The sequence below is a fragment of the Salmo salar genome, chromosome ssa09, assembly GCF_905237065.1.
Source record: "Salmo salar chromosome ssa09, Ssal_v3.1, whole genome shotgun sequence".
NCBI classification, from domain to species: domain Eukaryota; kingdom Metazoa; phylum Chordata; class Actinopteri; order Salmoniformes; family Salmonidae; genus Salmo; species Salmo salar.
The window spans coordinates 106,305,804-106,326,602 of NC_059450.1; the positions used below are offsets into that span (position 1 = coordinate 106,305,804).

General features: G+C 43.2%; 1 protein-coding gene across 1 annotated transcript; it reads right to left on the bottom strand.

The window, feature by feature from the left end:
* Window positions 1-1,755: 1,755 nt before the first annotated feature.
* Window positions 1,756-11,437, bottom strand: LOC106612349 (presenilins-associated rhomboid-like protein, mitochondrial). Its single transcript, XM_014213408.2, has 10 exons — window positions 11,247-11,437; window positions 10,117-10,336; window positions 9,811-9,951; window positions 9,104-9,152; window positions 8,674-8,769; window positions 7,451-7,600; window positions 7,274-7,344; window positions 7,096-7,197; window positions 5,557-5,654; window positions 1,756-2,576 (listed from the first exon to the last, which is right to left on the bottom strand). Exons 1-10 carry the CDS (start codon window positions 11,315-11,317, stop codon window positions 2,453-2,455), a joined length of 1,122 nt encoding a protein of 373 aa, XP_014068883.1. The 5' UTR covers window positions 11,318-11,437; the 3' UTR covers window positions 1,756-2,452.
* Window positions 11,438-20,799: the final 9,362 nt, after the last annotated feature.

The following is a 20,799-nucleotide window of genomic DNA, read 5'->3' on the forward strand; positions in this document are numbered from 1 at the left end:
ACTGCAATGCTGCTGGGTTTTTCACGCTCAACAGTTTCCCGTGTGTATCAAGAATGGTCCACCACCCAAAGGACATCCAGCCAACTTGACAACTGTGGGAAGCATTGGAGTCAACATGGGCCAGCATTCCTGTGGTACGCTTTCAACACCTTGCAGAGTCCATGCCCGACAAATTGAGACTGTTCTGAGGGTAAAGGGTGGGGGAGGTTGTCAATGGTTTGTATACTCAGTGTATTCAAGTCCATTATCTTCCATTTTCATAGCTGGATGAAATTATAAACAAGAGGTGCGAAACAAACACTACTATCATTTCACACGCAAAAATAAAAACATTTGGGGTGTGCAGGGGTCAGAGAATGAGTATTTTGACAGTAGACATCATATACACGTGTATCATATAAAACAAATGTAGATGTGACGTCATTCGTAAAGTATTCAGACCCCTTCCCCTTTTCCACATTTTGTTACAGCCTTATTCTAAAATGGATTAAATAATTCCCCCCACACACACACAACCCCATAATGACAAAGAAAAAAAATAGGCCAAGACATTTTTGCAAATGTATTACAAATAAAAAAAAACAAATGCCATATTTACATAAATATTCAGACCCTTTGCTATGAAACTCAAAATTTAGCTCAGGTGCATCCTGTTTCCATTGATCATCCTTGAGATGTTTCTGCAACTTGATTGGGGAGGCCACCTGTAGTAAATTCAATTGATTGGGAAAGGAACACCTGTCTATAAAAAAAAGGTCCCACAGTTGAGAGTGCATGTCAAAGGAAAAACCAAGCCATGAGTTAAGGAATTGTCCGTAGAGCTCCAAAACAGGATTGTATTGAGTCTCAGCTCTAGGGAAGGGTACCAGAACAATTCTGCAGCATTGAAGGTCCCCAATAACACAGTGGCCTCCATTCTTAAGTGGAAGAAATTTGGAACCACCAAGACTCTTCTTGGAGCTTGCCACCCGGCCAAACTGAGCAATCGGGGGAGAAGGGCCTTGGTCAGGGAGGTGACCAAGAACCTGATTGGAGCTCTGTCAGAGCTCGTCTGTGGAGAAGGGAGACAACCATCTCTAGAAAATTCCACCAATCAGGCCTTTATGGTAGAGTGGCCAGATGGAAGCCACTCCTCAGTAAAAGGCACATGATAGCCCGCTTGGAGTTTTCCAAAAGAAACCTAAATTACTCTGACCATGAGAAACAAGATCCTCTGGTCTGATGAAACCAAGATTGAACTCTTTGGCCTTGTCACTTCTGGAGGAAACCTGGCACCTGAAGCCTTGTGGGTTGGCAGCATCATGCTGTGGGGATATTTTAAAGCAGTAGGGACTAGGAGACTAGTCAGGATCAAGGGAAAGATGAACGGAGCAAAGTACAGCGAGATCCTTGATGAAAACCTGCTCCAGAGTGCTCAGGACCTCCGACAGGGGCGAAGGTTCACCTTCCATCAGGACAACGACTCTAAGCACACAGCCAAGAAAACACAGGAGTGGCTTCGGGACAAGTCTCTGAATGTCCTCGAGTGGTCCAGCCAGAGCCCGGACTTGAACCTGATCGAACAACTCTGGAGAGAACTGAAAATAGATGTGCAGTAACGCTCCCCATCCACTGACACAGATTGAGAGGATGTGCAGAGAATGGGAGAAACTCTCCAAATACAGATGTGCCAAGCTTCTAACGTCATACCCAAGTAGACTCGAGGCTATAAATCGCTGCCAAAGCTGCTGCAAAGTACTGAGTAAAGGGTCTGAATACTTATGTAAATGTTTTTTTTTTTTTTACTTACAATATATTTGCATAAATGTAAAAAAACTAAAAAGAATTTGCTTTGTCATTATGGCGTATTGTGTGTAGATTGATGAGAAAAAAAGTCAGCAATTTTAGAATAAGGCTGTAACGTAGCAAAACGTGAAAAAAGTCAAGGGGTCTGACTACTTTCCGAATGCAATGTAGCTCTCTAGCCATCCCCTGTACTGACAGTAGGAGTGGTTTTGTGATCGTATGGTTTTCGTATCTTACGGTTTAGTCCTCCACCTCAGCATTTGGGGAGATAATGGTGACCTGTAGGCTCCCGGGTCCGTATTCACCAAAAATCATTATGATCTAAAAGACTAAACGAATCCTAGATCAACACCTTGTGAATACAGGCCATAGTGTAACTCAACAGTGTGTCCTCTCCTCTTCTCTCAAAAACACACAAAATCCCTGCATTATTATGTAGTGTGTGTGTGTGAGAGAAAGCGAGAGAGCACTGAATGCAAATGGCATTTTTATGAGAGAGTGTGAGAGACAAACATAGAGCTTGTGTGTGGGGGGTAAATGGAGAGTTGGGCTTCGGTTTGTGTGGCCAGCAAGGCTGTTGATGCTATTGACACTCTTCTGTAATCTGATAATTTACACATCAGCCAAGGCCAGTCCATCCACATGCATTCACCCAGTCCAGTGTGCTCTACTGGGGGCCGCTGCCACCGTTTCCTCCCCCACGAGGACCCTTTGTCCTCAGGTCGTGCCACACCTTCACTAGGGGCTCGCGGTTCTTCCATATCAGCTCGTGGCCATACATGATGTACCAGCTGTTAAAAAAAAAGAAAGAAAAAAGAGAATAGGTGAGGAACACAGTGCATTCAGAAAGTATTCAGACCCATTGACTTTATCCATTTTGTTATGTTACAGCCTTATTCTTAAATTGATTAAATAGTTGTTCACCCTCAATAATCAACACACAATACCCCATAATGACAAAGCAAAAACAGTTTTTTTGAATGTTTTGCAAATGTAAAAAAAAAAAAACATATGCTGAGATATCACATATACATACAGTGGGGGGAAAAAAGTATTTGATCCCCTGCTGATTTTCTACGTTTGCCCACTTACAAAGAAATGATCAGTCTATAATTTTAATAGTAGGTTTATTTGAACAGTGAGAGACAGAATAACAACAAAAATATCCAGATAAACGTATGTCAAAAATGTTATAAAATGATTTGCATTTTAATGAGGGAAATAAGTATTAGACCCCTCTGCAAAACATGACTTAGTACTTGGTGGCAAAACCCTTGTTGGCAATCAGAGGTCAGACGTTTCTTGTAGTTGGCCACCAGGTTTGCACACATCTCAGGAGGGATTTTGTTCCACTCCTCTTTGCAGATCTTCTCCAAGTCATTAAGGTTTCGAGGCTGACGTTTGGCAACTCGAACCTTCAGCTCCCTCCACAGATTTTCTATGGGATTAAGGTCTGGAGACTGGCTAAACCACTCCAGGACCTTAATGTGCTTCTTTTTGAGCCACTCCTTTGTTGCCTTGGCCGTGTGTTTTGGGTCATTGTCATGCTGGAATACCCATCCACGACCCATTTTCAATGCCCTGGCTGAGGGAAGGAGGTTCTCACCCAAGATTTGACGGTACATGGCCCCGTCCATCATCCCTTTCATGTGGTGAAGTTGTCCTGTCCCCTTAGCAGAAAAACACCCCCAAAGCAAAATGTTTCCACCTCCATGTTTGACGGTGGAGATGGTGTTCTTGTAGTCATAGGCAGCATTCCTCCTCCTCCAAACACGGCGAGTTGAGTTGATGTCAAAGAGCTCCATTTTGGTCTCATCTGACCACAACACTTTCACCCAGTTGTCCTCTGAATCATTCAGATGTTCATTGGCAAACTTCAGACGGGCATGTATATGTATTCTTGAGCAGGAGGACCTTGCGGGCGCTGCAGGATTTCAGTCCTTCATGGCGTAGTGTGTTAGCAATTGTTTTCTTGGTGACTATGGTCCCAGCTGCTTTGAGATCATTGACAAGATCCTCCCGTGTAGTTCTGGGCTGATTCCTCACCGTTCTCATGATCATTGCAACTCCACGAGGTGAGAACTTGCATGGAGCCCCAGGCCGAGGGATATTGACAGTGCTTTTGTGTTTCTTCCATTTGCGAATAATCACACCAAATGTTGTCACCTTCTCACCAAGCTGCTTGGCGATGGTCTTGTAGCCCATTCCAGCCTTGTGTAGGTCTACAATCTTTTTAGGTCTCTCCAGAGATGTCCGATCGGGTTCAAGTCCGGGCTCTGGCTGGGCAACTCAAGGACATTCAGAGACTTGTCCTGAAGCCATCCGGCGTCGTCTTGGCTGTGTGCTTAGAGTCGTTGTCCTGATGGAAGGTGAACCTTTGCCCCTGTCGGGGGTCCTGAGCACTCTGGAGCAGGTTTTCATCAAGGATCTCTCTGTACTTTGTTCCGTTCATCTTTCCATCGATCCTAACTAGTCTCCTAGTCCCTGGCGCTGAAAAACATCCCCACAGCATGATGCTGCCACCACCATGCTTCACCGTAGGAATTGTGCCATGTTTCCTCCATACTTGACTCTTGGCATTCAGGCCAAAGAATTCAATCTTGTTTTCATCAGACCAGAGAATTTAGTTCCTCATGGTTTGAGTCCTTTAGGTGCCTTTTGGCTAACTCCAAGCAGGCTGTCGAGTGCCTTTTGCTGACGATTGGCTTCCGTCTGGCCACTGATTGGTGGAATGCGGCAGAGATGGTTGTCCTTCTGGAAGGTTCTCCCATCACCACAGAGGAACTCTGTAGCTCTGTCAGAGTGACCATCGGGTTCTTGGTCACCTCCCTGACCAAGGCTCTTCTCCCCCAATTGCTCAGTTTGGCTGGGCGGCAGCCCTGGGAAGAGTCTTGGGGGTTCCAAAATTATTCCATTAAATAATGATGGAGGCCACTTGTTCTTGGGGACCTTTAATGCTGAAGAAATGTTCAGTACCCTTCCCTAGATATGTGCCTTGACACAATCCCTTCTCGGAGCTCTACGGTCAATTCCTTCGACCAAATGACTTGGTTTCTGCTCTGACATGCACTCTCAACTGTGGGACCTTATATAGACAGGTGTGTGCCTTTCCAAATAATGTCCAATCTATTGAATTTACCACAGGTGGGCTCCAATTAAGTTGTAGAAACACCTCAAGGATGATCAATGGAAACAGGATGCACTTGAGCTCAATTTCAAGTCTCATAGCAAAAGGTCTGAATACTTATGTGAATAAGGTATTCAGTTTTATATTTAATACATTTGCAAAAAATTTAAATACTCCATAATGTCAAAGTGAAAACAGGTTATTGTGTAGATGGAGTAAAACATTTCTCATCAATTCTAAAATAAGGCTGTAACAAAATGTGGGAAAAGTCAATGGGTCTGAAAAGTTTCCAAATGCACTGTATAGAGATAGGAAGAGAGGTAGAACGGACAGAGCTCAAACGAGACTAAAATAATATATCTTCATTCATAAATGTTCAGCTGTTGAAGTACCCGACCCAATACCACACATGTACATGATAGGTTGGGAGAAACATCGGGCAAGAAGAGTGGCGCACCTGAGCAGTTGGGGGGTGCCGCCTCCCAAACAAAATCAGCAAAGCCGGGGTATAGTGGAGAAGATGTTAAAGACAGCTAGCTTGACCTAGATGTTGAGATGTTTTGTTGCTGCCCTGTGCAACAGCCAGTTTAAATGGGGATGAGTGTGTGAGAGCAGACAGACAGATGGACTTGAAGCTGACTTACACGCCAAAAAGAGCTCCGCCTAGATGGGCCGCGTGGTCGAAGTACCGCCATCCTAAAACTAGGCCAGCTGTGTCCATGACTACTATGGCTTTCAATGCCTGGACAGGAGAAGAGAAAACGGATGGTGTGAATAAATAGGACAACAAAAAACTTCCTGGACTTACACTTACATTTTAGTCATTGAGACGCTCTTATCCAGAGCGACTTACAGTTAGTGCATTCATCTTAAGATAGCTAGGAAGGACAAGTACATTTTCCTCAATAAAGTAGCCATCAGCAAAGTCAGATCTAGTAAGGGGGGTACTTAGGGATTATTTAAATCGTTGAGATCTCCCATGGTGGGTATCCTTAAAACAGCATGCATGATGGCAATTTTATTGTTAGTTAATGTCAAAGCTTGCTAGCAAGAGCTGCCCTCTCCCGATTGGCTGTCAGGCGGTCGCGTTGCTGAAATTTGCATAAACTTGGGAAATGTTTGAACTCTGGTCATTAGCTCAATGCGTCTCCTCCTTTCCTTGAAAATTATGGTTGCTGGTAGCTAGGTTACTGATTATCTCAGTAAGTGTGAACAGCAGGTCACGTAAGACACCCTACTAAAACATTTCACACAGCCACAATAAGTCAAATCATAATTGTCAAAACACGTAACAAAAACAACAAAATATCAACACTAAATCCCTAAGTAGCGGAACAACGAGTCCAAAATGCTTCTTTTGTGACGACATTGCGATTCTGTACCCTTCTCCTGAACTGTACACATGTACACTATAGCAATGGGGGTAAAAAAAATAGATAGTAAAATATCGGGATTTTATTTCAATTATCGTATCATATTGACAATATCGCAATACGATGTTTGCGTTAGTTTGCTGTAACTGCACCAAAATTCCAGTATTTTTCTTTCATGGCTTGTTCTCCATTTTCTTTTTATATAGGGAACCAATTTGTTTTCAGCACTTTTATTTCCATGACTGATCAAAACTTGTTTTCTCATGGCTCTCAGCAATTTGTTTGGAACATCGAAACGCAATAAAATCTCAGTATTGAATCAATACATAGACATCGGAGGAATCGCAATACATATCGTATCGGCACCTAAGCATCGTGATAATATTGTATTGTGAGGTGCCTGGCAATTCCCAGCCTTAGTACACTCCCCCTCATTGGTATGAGGAATATGGTGAAAACTTCCATCTATGCTTGCATCAATCCAATACTTTTAAAGGGAAACTTCACAATTGTATTAATATTCATAATTTCCAGCACCACCCCAACATCAACATACAGTATGTGAAAATGGTGTTTATGTTTGTATGGAAAAAAATTGAGGAAGATACAAATTATGTCATTGGAAAAACATTGTGTGATTTTGACCAACTGTAAGTAGGCATTGCCTCCTCAGTGGTTGATGACGTCATTGGAAAGACTTACCTTCATCTTTTGTACTACAAAACATAGAAATGTGCCATTTTCTCATGGATAGAAAATTGGAAGGTAGCCTCTGTGTGGTTAAGTGTGCTGTAAGGGTTGTTCACTCACATTGCCTGCAGAGAAAGCATACATGGGGAGGAAGATGATTGCCAGCTTAGCCTCTGGCATTTTGGTACAGACTGCAGCCAAGACTGTCATGATGGCTCCTGACTGGAGGACAGAAAGTGATGTCAGAAACAGGAAGTAAAGGGGAATTCCGCAGGAAGTCTAAAATGTTGGTGCTTACCGCTCCAAGAGATGGACCTAAGCGCCCGCTGGCTGTCTTACATACATAGCTGAACATCGTAGAGATAACACCTGGCAATGAGGAGATTATTGATTATTTATCTGAAAATAAGTCTGTACTTCAGGACTAGTAATCTGTCTATTATATTCTCTCACACACACACACGCGCGCTGGTACCTGCAGACATGTAAACGGCCATGAACTGCTCCCTGCCTAGCATGGAGACGATGCTGGAGGAGAAGCTCCAGAGGACGTACATGTTGGCTGCCATGTGGAAGAAGGAGTAGTGGCTGAACGTGGACAGGAGCATGGGGAAACAAAGGGTTTCTGTGGGTAGGGTACAGACAGGAGACGATCAGGGAAGTGTTCTTTAGGAACTAAACTGGTCAAAACGGGGAGCGATCTACCTGAATTTGTCCTATAAGAAATATTTTAATTACTAAATGTTTTGCTAGGGTTTGCTACTGTCCGCACTATTTCTTATCGGACAAGTCTTTTCAGATTATATTTGGGCTGTTAATATTTATTTTTTATGCTGTTTTTACTGTAAGAGCTCAGGTGAGTTAAATTAATATTACAAAATCTATTACATATGTCAAACAAACTGGATCTCTGCCTCTGTCAGTGTTACTAGTAATAAAATGTAATGATTGACCGGACCAGGAAAAACTATAGCCTAGAACAAGGGCTCCTGAGATTTTCCTGGTTATTTGTATTTATTATGGATCCCCATTAGCTGCTCTTCCTGGTGCATGGTGAAGAAAAACTCAGGGCCCTAATCCTGACACTTGTTTACGGTTACAAGTTTTTCCATTTAAGTTTTGATGTTGGACTTTAGTACGTATAGCACTTTAGCACGTTGGGTGCGCCGATTGGTGTCACCTCGTTTGTCAGTATACGTTACACCTATACTGGCTTGTCCATCTTGTTAGTCGGAAGGTGCTTCACCTGTGCTGACCCAGATGATATTTAAGAGTGGCTTGCCCAGTGCTCCAGTTATGTGGAGGGTTAAGACCTTTAGTTGGCTATTTTGATTTCTAGACAAAATCCTTTATCTGATCTTCCCTGTTTTTGTTTTGCTCCACTTTTTGGTTTGCTTCCTGTATTTAAGTTTGGTGTGGGTTTAAAATGTTTTTGCGTGTTCTTGGGCAAATTTAGTGGGCACTCATGGGTGTTTTTTAGATTCCAAATGTTGTTGCTAGTCAACTTTCAGTGGACACCCCCATGCGCGTCCTTCAGACCGCCTCCTAAAACCCCACCTGTTTCGTTTTGGTTGTTGTCAGTTACTCGGTTTGTTCCCCCTTATGTTTCTTGCTGCGGAACATAACAATTAACACTTCCTGAGGCAGAGATCAAGTTAAGTGTATTTGCCATAGGATAGGACAGTCTCCCCTACTCACTGGAGGCAGGGTTGGATGTGAAGTATTTGATCATAGAGCGCTGGAGGGATGGCACTCTCCAACAGCAAAACACCACAGCATTAGCAGCTATGATCCCTGAGACAGGAGTAGAAAAGTATTGAATTAATGAGAGATTAGTGGATAATAAGAGGTGGGGGGAGGTGCTGAAGGGTGGTAAAAGATGGCGGGATGTTCCCTTGAGCAAGGAACCTAAACTGCTCATTGCGCACTGCAACCTGCTCCAATCTAATGTGTTTGTGTATCAAAGTGGTTGGGTATAAAGCAGGACAAATTCCTCTCTCATACAGACAAAAAGTATACATTATCTTGAGATAGAGGGTAGTAGTGAAAGTGACAATCATTATCTGTATCAACTAGTTACTATTGAGGAGGACACAAAAAAAATCTATGGGCTTCAGTACAGACTAACCTGCAACAGTACGTTGGCCCTCACTCAAGCTGTTCCACCACTGGTTGATCTGTAACAGAAACAGAACCGGTTTGACAAAACGCCCGCACAATGGAGTGAAACCTGGGTCGTGTTCATTAGGCATCAAACAGAATAAAACTGACTGAAACAGGGAGGGATAACCTGGTCCAATAATAAACATACATTTTAGTTTTCTGTTGCAAAATGTTTTTTTAAGTTGCGTGTAGTAATAAACACAACCCAGCATAGGGAATCAACTCGCTAAGACATCAGTGTGAACAGTTCAGCAAGAAGAGAAAGGGGGAGCATTGACATAATTGACCTAGTGCGAGTGGCAAAGTCCACACCCCCTCCTCTGAAATCCTTGTCCGCCTTTGGGACAAATCAACCCCTTTCGTTATGAAACTTGAAAGATGCCAGCCCCGCAAAATTGTAATTCGTCCAAATAATCAGTGACACAAAATACAGCGCACCGGAATTGTTCCTTGTAAACCTCATATCCCTTTCAGTTAGAAATGGGGGAGACTATACACCCTAACTCCATTCCAGGGAACCTGTGCTGCTCCCAGCATGTTGTACTGTTTGTGTATGTTGTGGGGAGAGGCCGAGTACTGTGACAGCAAAATTATCAATTTCCTGTATAATGTATCAATAAAGATGTATACAAAATAATGAGGCGTGGTATTTAAAAAAATAAAAGGACTCACCCATTCGCGAAGATCCCCCTGTTTCTGCGGCCGTAGTTTCTCCAACCAGTCGGCCCGGACCTCGTCAAAGTAGCTCTGAACCCGGGACTTCAGTGACTCATACTGCCAGATGGCCGCTGTGCCAAATGAACAGCCTGTAAACTAACATGGTGTTAATCCCCTTTATTTTATTCCCTGTCAATGCTGTGCTGAATCTAGCAATAGACCTATAGAGGTCTATGTGTTTGAAACAGTAAAAGTGTGTAACAAGAAATACAGTTATATTGAGTAGTGTTTGTTTAGTAAAAGAAAGACCTAAAAACCTACCCCTATTGTGAAGACCAGGGGCTTGACCAGTCTGCCAAAGCTCCTGGAGTGTGTGTATGCCACTGAGGGCTCCACGGGGGGTGATGCACCCCTCTTGTGGATGAGCCCTTCACTGGGCTGTGTGTGTGAGGGCCCCACCTCCTCTATGACCCCCTTCTTGGTCTTTGTCTCCTTCACTGCTTTCTTGAAGCCACATCTCTGTTGAGTGTTGAGGGTGATTCTAGGAAAACATGAACAGTGAAGAGTAAGAGACAGATGATTGGTCAATTAGTTAGCTATAATAACATCTGAGTAAAAGGAGAAATGGTTTGAATCCTCTTTCTAGAGAAAAGAGAAGTAATTTTGAAAGTAAAGGAAGGAACTTACTCACTGACTAAGTTGCTCTGGAAAAGAGTGTCTGCTTAATCAGTTTTTTTTTTAAATCCTGTTCCTAGGGAGTGGAGTTATTGCCCTAGCACTACCTGATTCCACTAAACAAAGGTTTGATGATGAGCAATAAGTGGAATCTGGGTTGTATTCACTAGGAACCAAACGGAGGGACAGGCCTACCGGTATTCTGTCTGGTAGTATCTAGTTTTCATTAGAAAACATTTCCCTTTGCAAAACGTTTTGCAACAGTTGTTGCTAATGAATACACCCCAAGTGTTTAGCGCTAGGGCAAAAACAAAATGTGCAGCCCTTTGGGACCCCAGGACTAGGATTAAGAAATACTGTGCTAACAGTGAATGAACACAGGTAAGGCAGCTGGTAATTCTTTCATATTTACATGGCAGAATTCGTAAACAACAACAAAGGACTTTTGGGCGCTCCCAAAAAAATAGCTAGCTACATGGCACAGAAGAATAGCCAACTCAAACAATATTTAAGTGGGAAGACTGAAGTAACAAGCAACCCCAAATAGTACTACAACTGTGAATTGACAGGTTGTAAAGACTAGTGGACCGTGGCACCACAAGCAACATATATCAAAGGGATGAGCTGTTAATCGTCAAACTAACATACTAACTTAGCTAGCTCTGGCAGCCGCTAGCTGAGTTTTAGCTATCTTTTCACGACTGACAATACATATATCAGTGGTCAAGGTTGTTGAAGAGCTCAGCCATGGTCAAAATGCATATTGTACACCATACCTGTTTCCTCTCGTTGCTATACAAATAACGTCATTCCTAGCCCATCTTAAAATGCACCCCCTCCACGACATGCTTGTGACCCGAATGACCCCTCCTACATTCGCAACCGGGTCAACAATCGAAAACGGCTAAACAGAAGTGGGTCATGGCTTCTTCTTCGATGAGATGTAACGGCGGGTTGGCATCCAATATATTGCATTACCGCCACATACTAGACTGGAGTACAACTCCCGTATACTTTGATTGAAAAAATAAATAAAGAAATACCCTACCATCTAACGCTACACTCACAACATCATAATAATATATATTAACACCACCCTACTTCACTATTTAAATATATTTAATCCTACCTCATGCCAACAACCTGAAAGGATGGGACATCACCACTTAACACACCCTGTAGCTCTTCTGATGTCAAGTCCCGCACACCCAAAAACTTCTCTGCAGCTGCCACCAAAACCTCATTTTTTTGCGACTTACATTCCATCCCTGCGGTACAGTTGATAACCATTGCTATAAATGCCAAAAATCCAATCTTACTGAAACATATATCACTTGTTGGCCTATCCCTCTGTACTAGTACATATCTACTACTCACACCACTCCTCTCTTTCTTCGTTGCCTCAGCATATGACAACTTCTGCACTACTCTAACCCTGGAAACCTCAACCTGCCCCTCTCGCACGGGACATTTTTGATCCCCAGCCCCATGGGCACCCCAACAATTAACATACCACTACTTTCCCCAATGCAACACATTCCTTTGTCTTATGCCCTTCTGCACACTTCTCACACCTAGGAACCTCCCTCCTACACACTACTGCCACATGCCTATAAGCTTGACACCTGTAACAGCATAATGTATTCGGTACATCACTTTGTCGGACAGACTCAACATCAAAACTCAAAAGAACAGACAATGACTCTTCTGTTTCACCACTCTCGCCACCCTGTCAGTGTCGCATCAAACGACGAGCATCACAAACACTGGGAATCTTCCCCTTCAGTTGGTCAACTTTTACATTTACTGCTACCCCAGAAATCACTCCTTTCAATGGCACCCTTTTCTTGAGAGCGAAACAATTCACATTTCTTGCCCCCATTCGTTTAACACCAAAGAGCTGCCAAAGGGCCCGGAGTTGCAATCTACTGCAGAGATAGCCTGCAGAGTTCTGTCATACTATCCAGGTCTGTGCCCAAACAATTTGAGCTTCTACTTTTAAAAATCCACCTTTCCAGAAATAAGTCTCTCACCGCTTCTGCTTGTTATAGACCCCCCTTAGCCCCCAGCTGTGTCCTGGACACCATATGTGAATTGATTGGCCCCCATCTATCTTCAGAGCTCGTACTGTTAGGTGACCTAAACGGGGATATGCTTAACATCCCCGGCCGTCCTACAATCTAAACTAGATGCCCTCAATCTCACGCAAATTATCATGGAACCTACCAGGTACAACCCTAAATCCGTAACCATGGGCACCCTCATAGATATCATCCTGATCAACTTTCCCTCTAAATACACCTCTGCTGTCTTCAACCAGGATCTTAGCGACCACTGCCTCATTGCCTGCATCTGTAATGGGTCCGTGGTCTCATCACTGTCAAACGCTCCTTTAAACACTTCAGCTAGCAGGCCTTTCTAATCGACCTGGCCCGGGTATCCTGGAAGGATATTGACCTCATCCCGTCAGTAGAGGATGCCTGGTTGCTCTTTAAAAGTGCTTTCCTCACCATTTTAAATAAGCATGCCTCATTCAAATAATGTAGAACTAAGAACAGATATAGCCCAGACTTGACTGCCCTTGACCAACACAAAAACATCCAGTGACATACTGCATTAGCATATGCGATATGCAACTTTTCAGGGAAGTCAGGAACCAATATACACAGTCAGTTAGGAAAGCTAAGGCTATCTTTTTCAAACAGAAATTTGCATCCTGTAGCACTAATTCCCCAAATTTTTGGGACACTGTAAAGTCCATGGAGAATAAGAGCACCTCCCCCCAGCTGCCCACTGCACTAAGGCTAGGAAACACTGTCACCACCGATAAATCTACGATAATCGATCATTTCAAAAAGCATTTTTATACGGCTGGCCATGCTTTCCATCTGGCTACCCCTACCCCGGCCAACAGCTCTGCACCCCCTGCAGAAACTTGCCCAAGCCCCCCCCCCCCCCCATTACTCCTTCACCCAAATCCAGATAGCTGATGTTCTGAAAGAGCTGCAAAATCTGGACCCCTACAAATCAGCCGGGCCAGACAATCTGGACCCTCTCTTTCTTAAATTATCCGCCGAAATTGTTGCAACCCCTATTACTAGCCTGTTCAACCTCACTTTCGTATTGTCTAAGATCCCCAAAGATTGGAAAGCTGCCGCAGTCATCCCCCTCTTCAAAGGGGGAGATACTCTAGACCCAAACTATTATAGACCTATATCCATCCTGCCCTGCCTTTCTAAAATCTTCGAAAGCCAAGTTAACAAACAGATCACCGACCATTTCGAATCCCACCGTACCTTCTCCACTATGCAATCTGGTTTCCAAGCTGGTCATGGGTGCACCTCAGCCACGCTCAAGATCCGAAACAATATCATAACCGCCATCGATAAAAGACAGTACTGTGCAGCCGTCTTCATCGACCTGACCAAGGCTTTCGACTCCGTCAATCACTGCATTCTTATCGGCAGACTCAATAGCCTTGGTTTCTCAAATGACTGCCTCGCCTGGTTCACCTACTGTCAATGATGTCGCTCATGCTGCTGGTGATTCGCTGATCCACCTCTACGCAGACGACACCATTCTGTTTACTTCTGGCCCATCTTTGGACACTGTGTTAACTAACCTCCAGGCGAGCTTCAATGCCATACAATTCTCCTTCCGTGGCCTCCAACTGCTCTTAAATGCAAGTAAAACTAAATGCAAGCGCTTCAACCAATCGCTGCCCGCACCTGCCCGCCCGTCCAGCATCACTACTCTGGACGGTTCTGACTTAGAATATGTGGACATCTACAAATACCTAGGTGTCTGGCTAGACTGTAAACTCTCCTTCCAGACTTACATTAAGCATCTCCAATCCAAAATGAAATCTAGAATCGGCTTCCTATTTCGCAACAAAGCATCCTTCACTCATGCTGCAAACATACCCTCGTAAAACTGACCATCCTACCGATCCTCGATTTCGGCGATGTTGTCTCCAAAATAGCCTCCAACACTCTACTCAACAAATTGGATGCAGTCTATCACAGTGCCATCCGTTTCGTCACCAAAGCCCCAAATACTACCCACCATAAATAGAAAAACACTGAGCGCCTTCTCCCTCTGACCAGCAGAAACAGAAACAATTATCACAAGACCACTTCTGGTTACCCTCACTGATTCCACAGCACCCAACTCTGTTTTCACCCACCCTGAAACCACAAATGGATCCGCCAAAAGGCAAGGGTCCACCTTTCCCAAAAACTTCACTCCTACTGTCACAGACTCATCTTTATCCTGATGCTCGGTGCAAGCCTCGGGCTTCACCACACCTACCACCTACGATACTTCACCTTCATTCACTTCAATTTCTCCTCCTGTCTTCAGCTCACTCTGCTTACACTTTCTACCACTTTTCTTTAACAAGCCCTCTCCCTTTTTTCTGCCATTTTTAACTGACTCAATCTCACAATCTTCCTCCCTCTCTCTCTTAGACCTCCTCTGACCCACTTTTTCCCTCCATTCCTCCTCCTTATTCCAATTATACTGTAGGTCTCCTTATGATGATACTGTACTTCTCCTGATGTATATCTTGTTGTTGCTTTCTCAAGGGATGCCATTTAACCAGCTGTCACAATCTCTGTACAATCAGCACGAACCCCTCGGGATGTAGCACTCAACAGTGCATCCCACGTATCAAATCAAATCAAATGTTATTTGTCACATGCGCCGAATACAACAAGTGTGGACCTTACAAGCCCTTAACCAACAATGCCGTTTTAAGAAAATACCAACAAAAAAAGTATGAGATAAGAATAACAAATAATTAAAGAGCAGCAGTAAATAACAATAGCGGGGGTATACAGGGGGTATCGGTACAGAGTCAATGTGCGGGGGCACCGGTGTCGAGGTAATTGAGGTAATATGTACATGTAGGTAGAGTTATTAAAGTGACTATGCATAGAAAATAACAGAGAGTAGCAGCAGCGTAGAAGAGGGGGAGGGGGGGGGCAATGCCAATAGTCTGGGTAGCCATTTGATTAGCTGTTCAGGAGTCTTAGGGCTTGGGGGTAGAAGCTGTTTAGAAGCCTCTTGGACCTGGACTAGGCGCTCTGGTACCGCTTTCCGTGCGGTAGCAGAGAGAACAGTCTATGACTAGGGTGGCTGGAGTCTTTGATAATTTTTAGGGCCTTCCTCTGACACTGCCTAGTATAGAGGTCCTGGATGGCAGGAAGCTTGGCCCCGGTGATGTACTGGGCCATACGCACTACCCTCTGTAGTGCCTTGCGGTCAGAGGCCGAGCAGTTGCCATACCAAATATTTTCAGTATCCTGAGGGGGAATAGGTTTACAGATGCTCTCTTCACGACTGTCTTTGTGTGCTTGGACCATATTAGTTTGTTGGTGATGTGGATGCCAACGAACTTGAAGCTCTCAACCTGCTCCACTACAGCCCAGTTGATGAGAATGGGGGCGTGCTCTGTTCTTTTCCTGTAGTCCACAATCATCTCCTTTGTCTTGATCATGTTGAGGAGAGGTTGTTGTCGTTGCACCACACGGTCAGGTCTCTGACCTCGTCCCTATAGGCTGTCTCATCGTTGTCGGTGATCAGGACTACCACTGTCATCAGCAAACTTAACGATGGTGTTGGAGTCGTGCCTGGCCGTGCAGTCATGAGTGAATAGGGAGTACAGGAGCGGACTGAGCACGCACCCCTGAGGGGCCCCCGTGTTGAGGATCAGCGTGGTGGATGTGTTGTTACCTACCCTTACCACCTGGGGGTGGCCCGTCAGGAAGTCCAGGATCCAGTTGCAGAGAGAGGTGTTTAGTCCCAGGGTCCTTAGCTTAGTGATGAGCTTTGAGGGTACTATGGTGTTGAACGCTGAGCTGTTTCAATAGTGAAAAATCTAATCTTCCAAACAGGAAAGTGAGGAAAATGGCGGAAGCGGATGTTTTGTTTGAATTAGATGGCGTGTCCAGTGGATATGAGAGTGAGAAGAATTGGATTGCAGTGGCGAATGCAAAAGAAAATAAGAGAAGTAAAGTGGTAGTGGAAACTAGTAAGTCCAAACCTAGTTCTGAGACTTTTTTGTTTGGAATAAGGGTTTTGGGTTGATGTTGTTACCTGGGAGATCCGTTTGAAGTCTTTATTAAAATTGTGGATGTGTTGGATGAGGTGGCGTCGATGAGAATAAGGAGAAGTGGGCTTATTTTTTTGTGTGTGTGTGTTTCTATGGAACAGGAGCATGCTTTGCATCTCAAGAAGATGTTGGATTGGAATGTGTCGTGTGTGGATCTTCATAGCAGGGCGCCTATCAAGGGTGTTATCTCTGGGGTGGCACTAGAACTAAATGCAAAGGATATATGTGAAGAATTGGATCAAGTGGTTGGTGGACCATGACTGACCCGCATGGCAGATGGAGTGCAGATGCCCACTCCATCCATTATAGATATATTTTTTTAAGTCTCTCCCTTCTCATGTGTATTTGGGTTATATGAGATTCCCTGTGAAAGCCTTCATGCCCAAACCCATGCTGCAATTCCGGTGGTGAACATGCACCTGCATTTCTGAAGTGTTCTGTTAGGGTGAAGGAGATGGAGGTGGGAAGAATAAGGGCTTTCCAGACAGTGGCGTGTATTCATGGACGCCCCCCGCCCCCCAAAAAATAATAAATAAATAAACATACAATAATTTATCTTTCATCTCTCTGTGTTTCATAATTGTCCTTCAAATCGCAAGAGACTGAATATATCTCACAGAAGAAAGCATCTGAGCGAAACAGCGTCACGCCGTCTCTCTACGTGTAGGCAATCTATCTCACACTGTCTGGTCCAAACGAGTATGACATTGTTGCCGCCTGTAGCGTTCAATGCAAGGGAAGCCAGCGAGCGTTTGGCCTCCCTTCACAAAAAAGTATGCAAAATTAGCCAATCAGCATCGAGCTAAAAAAAAAAAGGGTTAAGGGAAAAAGTGTTTAGGGCAGTTCTCCTATCAAATTGCGTTGAGAGCATACGTCATTAACAGAAGAAACAACTTGAATTGTGGTATCTTATTGTGTTGTTGTCCTCCGGTGGCTAGCTAGCTAGCTAAAATTGGCCCTTTCCTATATTAACCATGGATGGAAATAAGGATTTGGACTTGTGGTTTTACTTACATTTCCGTACTGGCCAATGATTATAACGGAGATTCTGATCCAACTATTAATTCATACATTGTTGTGCCTCTGGCCTGAGAGGATGGAAGTCCAACATGTACCTAGATGTAGAAGGCTAATGTTAAGTAGCTAACGTTACCCATGAATGGAAGTTAGGCTAGCGAACAAGCATTTTAGCCAGGTAGCCTAGGACAAAAAAAAGTGTGTACTGTATGACAGGGTGATAGACAGTTTCATCAACATGAAAGAGAGGAGGATGGCATTGGCGTTTCTCTACAAGTAGGGTGAGTCAACATGTTTTTCTACTTGCACAATGCACAAACAGAAATCAGAACCATGGACAACCACATCATAATTAGCTTATGTTGATTGGAATAAATTGTTTTTTGTATATTTTAGTTGTCACTGTATTAGACTAAGCAGAGGTGATTTAATGAAGTTGAAATGGTGCTGGAATAGTGGAGGCAGGTCCTGTTTTCTTTCTGACTTTCGGTAAATCTGGTTCTAAATCAATAGTTGTTTAGTGGTCCGAAAATGTCGGAAACATTAACTTGCTTAACCATGCTGTAGGTCATGTAACTGTCTGTTGACAGAGGTTGCTATCCGGTTTTGTGATAAAACAAAGGTGTGGTTGAATTTAGTCTGCCACTCTCTTCTTTATTGTCTCGGCCATTAGGCCTATATATCACGGCCGCAAGGTATATGAATTAACAGCAAACAACGCAATTATCACCACACATTGAGAATATTGAGAAGATTGGAAGAAAGGAGTGAAGTTGAAGAAGTAATGGTAGTAGGAGTAGAGACACAAGATTATGTTATTTGTCAGAGGGATCCTGACATGTTGAGGTTGGATATTCGACGGATATTCGCCTGTAGTTTTCCTTACCTCCACCAACAGCAGTTAGGGACCGTCAACATAGTGACAAATCAAATTTTCTAATTTAAATAGCTATTTAACCATTACTCCTAAAACTTTCAAAACTGGTTCTAGCTAACCCGATGGCATAGACACAAATTTCACAATTTATTTGTTGATTTACATCTCACACTATTTTAAATTATTTATTTACATTTTCGATTTTTAATAGCTCATTGGTCATGTGACCTACTGGACTCAAACAAGGTTCAGAATGTCCACTGACTACCCTTCTATATTGCACACCCTTTAGTTTGTCCATTTTCATCTCACATGATTTTACATGAATTTTTCCAAATGTAGAATTTCAATAGCTCCTTGGTCATGTGACCTAATGACTTCAAACAAGGTTCAGAATGTCCACTCAGTGGGCCTACACATTGCACACCCTTTAGTTTGTCCATTTTCATCTCACATGATTTTACATTAATTTTTAAAAATCTAGAATTCAATAGCTCCTTGGTCATGTGACCTAATGACTTCAAACAAGGTTCAGAATGTCCATTGACTACCCTTCTATATTGCCATAAAAATCTCCTTCCGTGGCCTCCAACTGCTCTTAAATGCAAGTAAAACTAAATGCATGCACTTCAACCGATCGCTGCTCGCACCTGCCCGCCCGCCTAGCATCACTACTCTGGACGGTTATGACTTAGAATATGTGGACGTCTACAAATACCTAGGTGTCTGGCTAGACTGTAAACTCTCCTTCCAATCCATAATGAGATCTAGAATCGGCTTCCTATTTCGCAACAAAGCATCCTTCACTCATGCTGCCAAACATACCCTCGTAAAACTGACTATCCTACCGATCCTTGACTTCGGCGATGTAATTTACAAAATAGCCTCCAACACTCTACTCAGCAAATTGGATGCAGTCTATCACAGTGCCATCCGTTTTGTCACCAAAGCCCCATATACTACCCACCACTGCGACCTGTATGCTCTCGTTGGCTGGCCCTCGCTTCATATTCGTTGCCAAACCTACTGGCTCCAGATCATCTATAAGTCTTTGCTAGGCCTTATCTCAGCTCACTGGTCACCATAGCAGCACCCACCCGTAGCACGTGCTCTAGCAGGTATATTTCACTGGTCACCCCCAAAGCCAATTCCTCCTTTGGCCGCCTTTCCTTCCAGTTCTCTGCTGCCAATGACTGGAAAGAATTGCAAAAATCACTGAAGCGGGAGACTCATATCTCCCTCACTATCTTTAAGAATCAGCTATCAGAGCAGCTTACAGATAATTGCACCTGTACACAGCCCATCTGTAAATAGCCCATCCAACTACCTCATCCCCATAATGTTATTTATTTATTTTATTTATATATTAGAATTTTTTGCTCCTTTGCACCACAGTATCTCTACTTGCACATTCATCTTCTGCACATCTATCACCCCAGTGTTTATTTGTGAAATTGTAATTATTTCCCCACTACGGCCTATTTATTGCCTTACCTCCCTAATCTTACTTAATTTGCACACACTGTATATAGACTTTTCTATTGTGTTATTGACTGTACGTTTCTTTATTCCATGTGTAACTCTGTTGTTGTTTGTGTCACACTGCTTTGCTTTATCTTGGCCAGGTCGCAGTTGTAAATGAGAACTTGTTGTCAACTGGTTTACCTGGTTAAATAAAGATGTAATAATTTTTTTTTATTGATTTTTTTTTTTAAATACGTTGATTGGGAATGTCCGTCCTTCATGTTGTGTTGGTAGATGGAATATTCCTCAACTGCATATATCATAAATTGCTATTGCAAATAGAAGTATTATGTTCAACAACTGACATTTTCAGATATTATTTTGACAAACACACTTTGGTGCTTACAATTCATTCTCTATTGTCATAGATTTGGTGGGCACTGTCATCTGTGATCTTTGTGATATGACTTTCTTTAAGCACATACTAATGAAACTGTCACTTAATATATTTTTCTTAAAGTCTACAAACGCTCTACATTTATTCACTCTGTGATAGGGTTGGAACCACTATTTTTCTTTTTTTTCTTCTTTTTTTCCTATATGCTACTTTTATTATTGTCCTGTAAATGGTTCAGTGCCTATAATTTAGGCTGTGTGTAGAATGGGGCATTAAGGAAATTACCTCTACTACTAAATTACTACTAGATTATAGTGATAAGGAAAACAGCATACAAATTTGGCTTGTGTATTCATTTGCCTATAACTAATCAGAATTCCATTATGTTTACATAAAAAAGAGAGTACTTCAAAATGAGAAGATCCTGCCATGGAAAAGATGGAAAGGAGGGGAAATAAC